The sequence below is a fragment of the Lipotes vexillifer genome, unplaced genomic scaffold (genome assembly GCF_000442215.2).
Source record: "Lipotes vexillifer unplaced genomic scaffold, Lipotes_vexillifer_v1.1 scaffold1143, whole genome shotgun sequence".
NCBI classification, from domain to species: Eukaryota; Metazoa; Chordata; class Mammalia; order Artiodactyla; family Lipotidae; genus Lipotes; species Lipotes vexillifer.
The window spans coordinates 551,728-562,260 of NW_006770581.1; the positions used below are offsets into that span (position 1 = coordinate 551,728).

General features: G+C 45.0%; 1 protein-coding gene across 2 annotated transcripts in view; it reads left to right on the plus strand.

The window, feature by feature from the left end:
* WDFY4 (WDFY family member 4) overlaps nt 1-10,533 on the plus strand; it is a 270,159-nt gene that overhangs the window by 192,899 nt on the left and 66,727 nt on the right. For both annotated transcript variants that reach the window (XM_007446234.1, XM_007446235.1), the window contains 2 exons: nt 2,019-2,104; nt 3,575-3,637. In XM_007446234.1, the coding sequence (XP_007446296.1) occupies nt 2,019-2,104; nt 3,575-3,637 (149 nt within the window). The remainder of the gene's footprint in view (nt 1-2,018; nt 2,105-3,574; nt 3,638-10,533) is intronic.

Genomic DNA, 10,533 nt, shown 5'->3' on the forward strand with positions numbered 1-10,533 from the left:
GGGTGGGGGTGGGAGCTCATTCTAGGGAGGATCAGCTGCCCTGCAGACAAGGGTCCAGCAAGCTACTGACATCTGACCCAGCTCTCTCCCTCTCCCTCCCTCTCCGCTGCTTTCACCCACAAAGATCTGGTCCTCATTTTGCCTGCCCTTAGTGCCCTTCTCTGAAAGGAGAGTGAACTAGAAAGGGGCGGGTGGAGGAGGCCCTGCCCTGATGATTATGACCACAGCCAGCATGGGCCCAGTCCTGAGCACGGCCCTGCAGCTTTGGCACAGTCGGGCACCTCTCTGGGCTTCCATTTCCCTCCAGTGAACAGGTGACCGTGTCTTGTCTTTTCCACCATTACATATATAGCAGCACTTAGCACATTTTAGGCACATAGCAAGTACTCAAAAAAAAACTTTTTAAAAAATAATTGTATGTCTACTTACAGGTTATATATAGTAGCAAATAGATATTAGTAAATGAGTGTCTTTCTCCCCAGTAAAAGGGGATTGTTTCCAGATGGTTGGTTAGCCTGACCGTGGTGGAAACCAGAAGTGGGAGAGCATGTGTGATGGCCAAGTGGGGCTGGGAGAGCTTCATGAGCAAGGCCACCATTTGTCCCGCCCTAGATTCTCCCAGAGGAAAGTCAGAGCCTGGGCACTTAAGGTTGCTGGGACAAGCTGTAGCCTTCATAAATTCTACATTCATCATCTCTTTGCACAGTGTTTATATTTCTATTTGTAGAAAAAAAATGTCTGTGGCTCTTATGTATACCCACAGAGGAGAGGGGTGTTTCATTATCATTTACAGATACTTTCCCTCTGCTCAGGAATCTAATGAACTGGACTTTGAGAACTCACTTCCAGCCAGGTAGGAGCAGGACCTGACTGCTGTTGGATGCAGGACCCCATCTTTGAGTCTGAGCCTCCCCCTCCCCGTCTCTCCTTCCATGCCCAGGCCTCACCTCTCCCAGGCCCTCCCTCAAATGCTGGGTATTCTTTGGCTGACCCCATCTGATCCTATATGTGGACTCACTCTATCACTGTTCCAAGTCTGTTATTTATAGAGAGGAAGGGGAGGGGGGAGGAAAGGAAAAGGAAAGGAAAGCAGGTAGAGTTCATTTAGGCATTTTAACAAAATACCCTTGAAACAACACTGTTATGTCAGTGTGGCCACGTCAAAATGGCTCAGCAAAGTGGTTTGGCAAAGCACCCTGTGCCTTCAAGTCTGTGGGTTGGCGTAAGATGCTGCCCAGATTGGAACTGGCACCCACTCCCCTAGCGTTTCTGGTAAGATGACCCTTTGGTTCAGGAAATGAAACCCTTGACCAGGAAGTAAAAGTGTCTGGAGGTGTTACTGGGCACTTTCCTCTCTTTGTCCCCTCCTCGCTTGCCCTGGGAGTGGGGCTCTTGTTTCCTGCTTCAGCCAAAGGAGCCCTTAGTTCTCCTGCCCTCCTACTCATTCTGTGGAGACCCCATTTGTCACTGTCACCAAGGTCTTCATATCCCCTGCAGGAGGTTGCAAGGCCTGTGTCAACCTAGATAAAGAGGTAAACTGAGGCAAGCTTGAATTACCAGAAATTGAGTTAATTCAGGAATAGCAGAGGAATAGCCATTCATGAAACACAGGCTGTCCGGAGCTACAGGCGTATCCGTTGAGGGTCAGCTGTACCTATGGGCAAGGAGCACAAGTGGGGGCATCCAGCCAGAGTCCAAGCTGTAAGTTCACTGGCTTGAGGATGGGAGGGGTTCTTGGTGGATGTTCATTGCTCACGAGGTAAGTCTCGATCTTCTGTAAATCAGGCATTTGTGGAAAATCAGTCTCTCAGTTCTTAAGTTTCATTTTTCTGAGGGCGCATGGCTGAGGTTCGCCCTTTCATATCCTTTGGTTCCATTTTAGATTGAAATCCTTTCACACCTGACACAGAGTCCCAAATGACCCACAGCCATGGCTCTGTTGCCCTGGTGAGGGGGTGGGGGGGTGTGGTTCTCCATTCCAGGAAACTGCAGAACAGTAAAAGGGGTTCTCTTTACAGGACATGGCCCTGGAGATCTTTTTCCGAAACGGATATTCCAAGTTTCTTGTCTTCCACAACAGTGATCGGAGTAAGGTCTTCAAAAGGTAAGGGTTTGAAAATCCTCCGCTAAGGAGACTAACGATGACCCAATAGGAGAGGAACAGCTCTGTTCTCAGGAGAATTGTTCCCAACCCACAGTGAGCAGGATTTAGGTTAGACACGAGAAAGAACTTACCCACAGAACTGCTGAGTGATGGAAAAAAGTATAGAGAAAACTATGAAAGCTCCTCCCCTAAATGCTGGGAAACGGGCTCTGTTCCATGAACTGAAGTAGTTTGAGAGTGTGATAACTGAAGGGAGAAAAAAATGTGCAGACACAACAGATTTCACGGGCCTTCCAGAATCTTCCGGCTTTAGTTTTAAATTTTCCAAGTAATTATTTTGGCTTAGTCTTCCTTTTAGATCCCAGTTGCCAGTTTTATTTGTCTGACTTCATATTTTATTGGAAAGTATTCCTACCAACTGATTTCCCACTTCTGCGTGGAGCATCTTTTTTCTTAAAGGGAGAAGAATGCTGTTATAGTTTAGCTTCTCTTTATCCAAAGAGATTAATCAATCTAAGGAGTTTAAGCTAGAGTTTAAATTTTAAACTTATATTATTAAAGTTAGAGATATGTAGATTTGCAGAGAATCTAGAAGAGGCCAAAGGAAAGGTAGGCTCCTAGCCATAAACAGACCACACGGAAGCTGGATTAATAGAGAAGTGGTCACATTTAGCTCCACTTAGGGTTGAAAGTTCTGAGGTGAGATTTGACGTCCCTGGCCTGCATGTCCCAGGCCATTTTGTGCTCAGAGGTTCTAGCCTTACCTTCCTGTCGGCCCTGGCCAGTCACTGGCACCAGGACCAGCTGCTGGGTCCCAAGGGCAGGGCCAGAGTGGAGAAAAACAACTCTCGCAGAGAGGCTGTCTGAGCCGGCTCTGGGTGCGTCTCCATTGACTGCGATTCTCCGTTTGAGGTTCTTCGAAGGACTGCTGTTATATCGCCTCCTAAAATGTCTTCAGGTTCCGTTTTAGACCAAACCGAAGAAGCAGACATGCAATGCTGAACCTCAGGTTCATGTTCCCTTGTGATTTCTGTGCATTAAACGACGTTTTTTTCACAGTCGAGCTAGAAGTCTTATACATCCATAACTCAGACAATGAATAGTGCCAACCACACCCCACCCTTGTTCAAAGAGCATGAAAGTAAGATGGCACTTGTCCCTAGAGTACTACAGTGGCTGCTAAAATCAGCCATGGAAATGCCAGTGCTGGCCCAGAGGAGGTCTCTAAAACATGTAATTTTTATTGTAACTATTGTTTTATTGTTATCATTGCTATTATTAAGGCTAGAGCATATAATGGCAGAGGGTGCTGATGGGATGCCTCAGAGGTACACCCTGATCTAGGGGCAGATGGGGCCCACTGGAAGGGCAAGGATAAACCCAACCTCTAGCCTGCCTCTGAAAATGTTCCCACGGTGGTGGAAGAGTCTTGACTCTGCTGATAGAATAATCCTTTCCCTTTTTGTCTAGCTTCTGCTCTTTCCAACCTGGCTTGAAAGGAAAAGGCTTCACGGAGGACCCGCTCAACCTAAGGTAACAGGTGCAGGGAGGAGGCCAGCCATGCTCTCTGGGCAAGGTGTTGGCCTTGCTTTGACTTTCTTCACTGGCCTGACCCTGCTGCTAAGAAGGCATATGCAAAGAGCGTGTCAGTCTGCCTTATGCTTAGTTTTTCTCTCTCCCATCCTCGTACAACCCTCATCCTAGTCCCCTAGTTCCTTCTGCCAGTTACACCTCTACAACAGACTTGAAGTCCCAAGTGCTCTGAGGCTTGTTCAGGCCAAAATGGCAGGAAGCCGCCTCTGCCTGTGGTGGGTGGGGGCAGGTTGCCCGTAGAGGGGGCAGCCAAGGCTGCCTTCAACCCCCAGCCTTGGTGTCAGGCCCTCAGGTTGGGGTGTGCGCAGTCCCAGGTCTGTCCTTGCTATTCGAGGCTCTGAAAACTCAGAAGCTAAATAAATAAGTGTACAGTGATGTGCAAAGCATATGCTAATCTATGAGTCTGTGATATGGAGCATCTTTCCCAGGAAACAAGATGCTTACGGCCCCTTCTAAGTGCCTCCCCCCTTACAAGTACCCAGTTCTCTGGAAGGCCAGTTCCGGATTGGTAGGTGCTTTTATTTCAGTTAGGAAGGGGAAAAGGAAGAGGACAGTGGTTGCTATTTTTCTCCAGGAGTATGTGGGGCTAGGGCAGGGAGGAGATAGGTTCAAAATATTTATCATGACTACGGAACGGGTGTCGTCAGTTTATTTTAAATGATTTACCCATAGCTTGTTATGTGTAGTGTTCGCTGCTTCACAGAAACAAGCAAAATACTGAAAATCTCCCCATTTATTGAGTTTACATTCTTGTGAGAAGGACAGAAAGCAAAATGAATGAAATATAAAGCATATTAGATAATGATAACAACCAAAGTCGGTCGAGATAGGGTTTGAAATCTTAGGTTGGTAGGGGTAGACCTCACCCAGAAAGTTAATATTTGAATTAAGACTTGAACAAAGTGGGGAAACAAGTTATTCAGATAACTGAAGAAAGAACATTTCAGGCCAAGGGAAGAGGAGAGCAAGGGCCCCGAGGGGAAGTGTGGTGGGCTTGGCTGGGGCCACAGTGGTTGGGTGCAGTGAGTCAGTGGGAGCAGAGATGAGAGAGGGAGCAGGGTTCATGTAAGCCTTGGGGGCTCATGCTAATGGGGTTGCCTTTTACTCTGAATAAATGGGAAACATTGGAGGGATCTTGTGACCTAACTTATATTTTAAAAGACTTACTCTGGATTCTGTGTTGAGAATAGAACATAGTAGGTCAAAGGCAGAAGCTAGGATACTGGTTAGGAGGTTTTTGCAGTAATGCAGGAGAGAGATGATGCTGGCTTGGATTGGGGGTGGTGGTGGCAGTAAAGCTGGTGTGAAGTGCTCAGATTGTGGACATATTTGTACATGATTGAAGGTACATCTGGTGGGATTTGTTGACAAATCAAGTGTGGGTGGGGAACGTGTGTGTGAGAGAAAGGACTTAAGGATAAGACCAAGCATTTGGGCTTGAGCAACTGGAACACGAAATGGGGAAGACCACAGGAGGAGCTACTTTGGTGGCGCAGTGGATATCAGGGGCTCAATTTTGGACGTGTTAATTTTGAGATGCCTCTCAGATATCCAGGTGGAGATGTCATGTAGGTCATTGGGTATATGTTTCAAAAGTCAAGGGAGAGGTGCTCCAGAGAAATACGTATCTAAGCTCATGGAGGAAGAGCTTTGACAAAATGAGGAAGCCGAAGAGCTGGTTCTGGGCTCTGAGACCAGCCGAGCAGCCAGGGCGTGTGGTGAGGCTGTGCTGCTGCGGTCAGCCGTGGACTTTGGGATCAACCTGATTTGGGCTCATAGTAGGTGCTCAATAAATGTAATTCCTTTGCTTAGTTTTAGAATCAACTGCTGTGTATTTTGGGCATGTTTATGGAGCAGTTGATTAAATACAGGCGTTTGTGTTCTCAGCTCTTTGAGTTTCTCCCAGCCCTTCTCCTACCAGCCACAGTGTGCCTACATGAGTTTCAGAGGGGAAGGCAGTAGTGGCTCCCAGCCTTAGAAAGGCTTGGCTGGCCATTGCCCCATGCCTGGAATGAACCTGGCCATTTTTTGTTTGGATTACCAAGGACAAAGCCCAGTTCATACACTGAGTCTTTAAAAATGCCTACCTGCACTTTGCACACTCTAGCAAACATGAGCTTCTCTTCTCTGAAGGAGTGCATGATCCATTCTGCAGGTTTTCACCTGGCCCAAGATGCTTGGCCTGTGCTACAGGTTTTCATATCTTCAACCCCCAGCTCTTCATGACTGATCTGGCCCCTCTAGAGGCCATCTCCCATGTACAGGAAACCAGAGCTTTTGGATACCAGAGTTTTGCCTAGAATTTCGGTGACAGTGGCTGCCTCCATAACTGAATTCCAAGGATGTTCTATGGGCCTGAATCCCAAGTAGAAAATACTTGCAAAGCTGAGGTCAGCCTGGGATCCATAAGCCTCCTCTGTCTCCCCATGGTACAAGACTAGACCATTCTGAAGCCAGCATGGTGGCATAATCGGACATCTGTGAGGTGCAGGGCTCTGCAAGCATATAGGGGCTTCTAATGTAAAGCCAGCTAGATGCCCCTGGATACGTGTCTGATGGCCAAAAAACTCCACGACGTTAGACATAGGTAGGCTCTGCAGAGACGTGAGAATAGCTGAAGTTACAGGGAAAGGGAAGCTAGTTGAAAATGAATATGTGAAGACACACACATCTTTATACTTAAAGTTATCTGTACCCTTCTACAAAGGGCTAGAAACAGTTTCAAAACTAAATACAGGGTATAATGATCCTTTAAAAATTCCTCCCAAACTCCTTTAAAGGACAAAAACATAGATGTGATATCAGGTACCTGGAATGATCTAGTCACTGCAATTGTCCTGAAACTAAGAAAAACCAAGCAGTTGTGCTAGGTTACATCATTTTCCAGCGACAGATCACAAGAAACAGACAGTTTGGAGGACTTTTTTGTTCTGGAAGATACTTTCTCTTGGTACTGAGTAAATAGGGTACTAGGTAACAAAGAAGGCAATTCCCTTTCTATAAAAAATGAAAAAAAAGAGCACTATAGAATATAATTTTCTATATTGATTCTCTGAAAAAATAGAGCCCTAATATTTGGGCTTATTTCTGTACAGACATTTCTTTGGGACGCTAGCATGATCTGGCTCAGTTGCATTGCTTCCCAGTGATCTCCGTTCCTGTTGAGCCCAGAGTTTAGAAAACTCAGGGAAATACAAGGCCTGGTTGCCTATCTGTCCTTTCCTCTCTCAAATCTCTGTTGTACACAGTACACACCTTTGAATGGGCTAAAGGCATCCTTCCATAGCCATGGTCCCTGACAAGTTCTGAAATACTCACTTGCTGTGCCATCAAGACAAAAGTGTCCCTGGGCTGGAAGAAGCTGTTGGTTGTGGAGGCAGTGCTTATATTTGGGGCCTTACTGTATCTGCATGTTTGTAATTTCTGAAATGTTCTCTCAGTTGTATAGCTAACTTAAATGTAATGGTTAGGGTGAAATTCATTTTTTGGCACGAAGTTCTGCAGTTGAGTATGTACTGTCTTTTATAGCTTTCCTTTAAAGAATGAGTTTCCTTTACAGATTATCTTTGAAAAATAATGAAAAACCAACCATAAGAAGCTGTAAATTCCCATAAGAAGATAATTCTTCCATGATAATCAGGGCACCACTGCCAGCAGCCTGGAGGCTAAATTTCAAGTACTCCACCTCCCCACTTCTGCCTTTTCAGTCCCTACTCTTCCAGAGATCGTCACTGATGACCAGTTGGGAGGCTGAGAATCTGTAATGTGCATGGTTACTTTGATAAAGAGAACTTTCAGCTCCATCACTGAATGGAGAAACATGCTCCTTGGGCTTCTTGGTAGAGCACACCTTGGGAGGGCAATTGTAGGGGCTATACAGCTCAGACCCTCGGGTTAGAGCAGAATCACTGGAACCAGAGGTGAACTAAACCCCCTGGTGGGATAACCAATGCCCTGGCATTGTGGAGCTTCTCACATGGTTGGCTCACCAGGCAATGGGTAGTGGAGCCCAGTGACCTGCGGTGAGCTCTGCCTGGGTCCTGCTCAGACCTTGTTTTGGCCCCCATTCGTGTTGTTCCTTGTCTTACTTGTTCATGTCTCCTCTTAGCTCTATCCTTAGCCGTGACCTCAGACCTGTTTCTAGGCAGGAGCCTAACTTAAGCCCTGGTCTCTGCACCAAGCCTGGTCCCTTTGTCCACCCATTCAAGGTGCTTCCATAGGGCAGTGGGCAGGTGCGTTAAAGTCCAGAACTGTGAAAGGAGCAACTTGCTGGCTCACGGCACCCCCCCCACCCGACTTGCTACTTGTACCCAGCCACAACCAGAAAACCTGGGACATGGGTTGAGAAGCCATGCATTGTCTTTTTATTATTTTAACATCTTTCTCAGGAATCTTCAAGGGTAAGATCAACATGGATAATTTTAAGTTAGGCCAGTGATCTGAAGTTAAGGTGCTCTTTCTCCTGAAATGCCTTAACTCTTCAGAATGATTTGAGGAACTTTAAGCTTGCCATAGTTACTCATAAATTAGCACTTGGCAGATACAGAAAGATCTGTTCATCACTGCATATCGTCTGTAAGATTTTTTTTTTTAATTTTAAAATAACTATAGATGCACAGGAAATTGCAAAAATAATACAGAGAGGCCGCATGCAGCCTTCACTTAAATTCCACCAATGGTTACATCTTATGTAACTATAGTACAGTTTCAAAAGCAGGAAAATGACATTGGTACGATATGTATGCATAGTTCTTTGTACTTTTTATCATATGTGTAGATTCTTGAAACCACCGCAATTACTTTTATCACCACAAAGATATCTCTTATGCTACCACTTCCTGGTTATGCCCACCCTCTGACACAGCTCATCGTCATTAACCCATGGCAACCACTGATCTGTTTTTCATCTCTACCATTTTGTCATTTAGAGAATTTTCTATAAATGGAATCATAGAGTCTGTGACCTTTGGAGATAGGCCTTTTTTTACTCAGAATAATGCCCTTGAGATCCATCCAAGTTGTTGTGTATATCATATGCTCCTTTTTATTGCTGAATAGTATTCCATGATATGGATATACCAGAATTGGTTTAACCACTTGCCTCTTGAGGGAAATTTGCTTGTTTCTAGTTTGGGGCTATTACAAGTAAAGAAGACAATCCACATTTAACGTAATTATTAAGATGTTAGGACATAAGTCTGCCATTTCATTTCTCATTTCCTGTTTTTTCCTCTGTTGTTCATTTCTGTTTCCTTTTCCCGCCTACCTTTGCATTACTGAAAGATTTGTTAAAATTCTACTTTGATTTGTCTATAGTATTTTGGGGTTTTTTGGTATAAATTCTTTGTATAGATTTTAGTTGCTTGAGGTACTGCATTTTACATACATAACTTATAAGAGGCAACTGGTGTTGGGATTTCACCAGTTCAAGTGAAGTGTAGAGACCATAAGTCTTAAAGTCTTCTTTTCAATTTTTAACTGTCTATAATTTATGTCTGTCATTTTCTTAAACATTTCCTCTATATAAATTTAAAAAACACACACAAAATATTTCCCAAAGTCATTTTCACACACAGATAGTCTAAAGCAAGAGAGGCAAAATGAATTTAAGAAGCAAGTCAGTGGTTTGGCCGGCACTGGAGAGCCTGGCTTCCAGAACGTTTCCCTTGCCACTCTCTTCTCCTAACTGAGGGCTTTTCTTCTTCAGAGCTGATTAGCCTTCAGGTTTTTTTCATCAGCTACTCTAGGGAGATGTTGAGTGTATCCTAGGGATGAAGACGTAAGAGGCCAAGGCAATTACTCCAGGTCATGGAGGCAAAACACAGCAAGGGCAGAGGTCGCACGGGGGTCACCTAGGTCACGCCTGGCTTTCAGAGAGGGTGGTGACTGGGTTATAACGTGTGAATAGGGGTTTTGTTCTATTTGAAGAAAGAGAAAACCCCATGACTTTCCTGTCAAGTATTTTGGGGCCTAATATACTCTCCAGAAAGTAAAGATGACTGCAGTATTTTAGGGCATGAGGGAACATTAACATTAAATCTTTCCTTGACAGAAAAAGAAATAAAATATAGAAGATGTTTCCTAACTGAGTTCTGTCTCCCATCTTCAATTCATCTTACTGCCTGGGTTTTTCAGATGAACCAGGGGTCTAAGGTGAATGTATCCTGGGGCAAATCAAAGCCCCCCGCTTGTTTATTTCTCAATCCTGGTGAAGTTCAGTGCACGTAAAACCCCTTCCTAAGACATGGCCATAAGAATGAAAGCACCATAAAGCACCTAGAGATCAAGGATGGCAAAAAAATGTCATCTTGCATGCCAGCCACTCAGCTGGAGGTAAATCCAGGAGAGGTGCTGGAGAGAGATTTTGGAAACCAAGCACAGTGGAGGAAGTTGCTGCAATGGTCAGGAGAGGGGGTAGAGGGGCGAACCTGGGGTCCAGACCAAGACTCTTTGTAGGGGCACAGGGAGATCTTTTTCCTTAACTCATTAATTCTGAAGAAAAAGTGTCTCGAGCGGGAGGACTAGAAATGCTCAGTATCCAGATAACTAGCCATCACTTTCTGTTTGGCTCAAATGCCTCTGCATGGATTCTGTGCTTCTTGGGTCAGAGATGAAGTAGGTGAAATAGCAGGATGGCTACTTAGGGATGTGTTCAAGGCCCACCATTCTAGTGGGGTCTCCTGGGCCTAAGGCATGACATCTCATCATGCACTTCACAGACATGTGTCCTCCTCTCATCTGTAGAAGGGCTTCTAAGAAATCATTGAGGACATTAAATGAAGGGAAAAATATAAAGAATGACATTCAGTGCTCACAAGGGTGCAGTGAAATGAGTT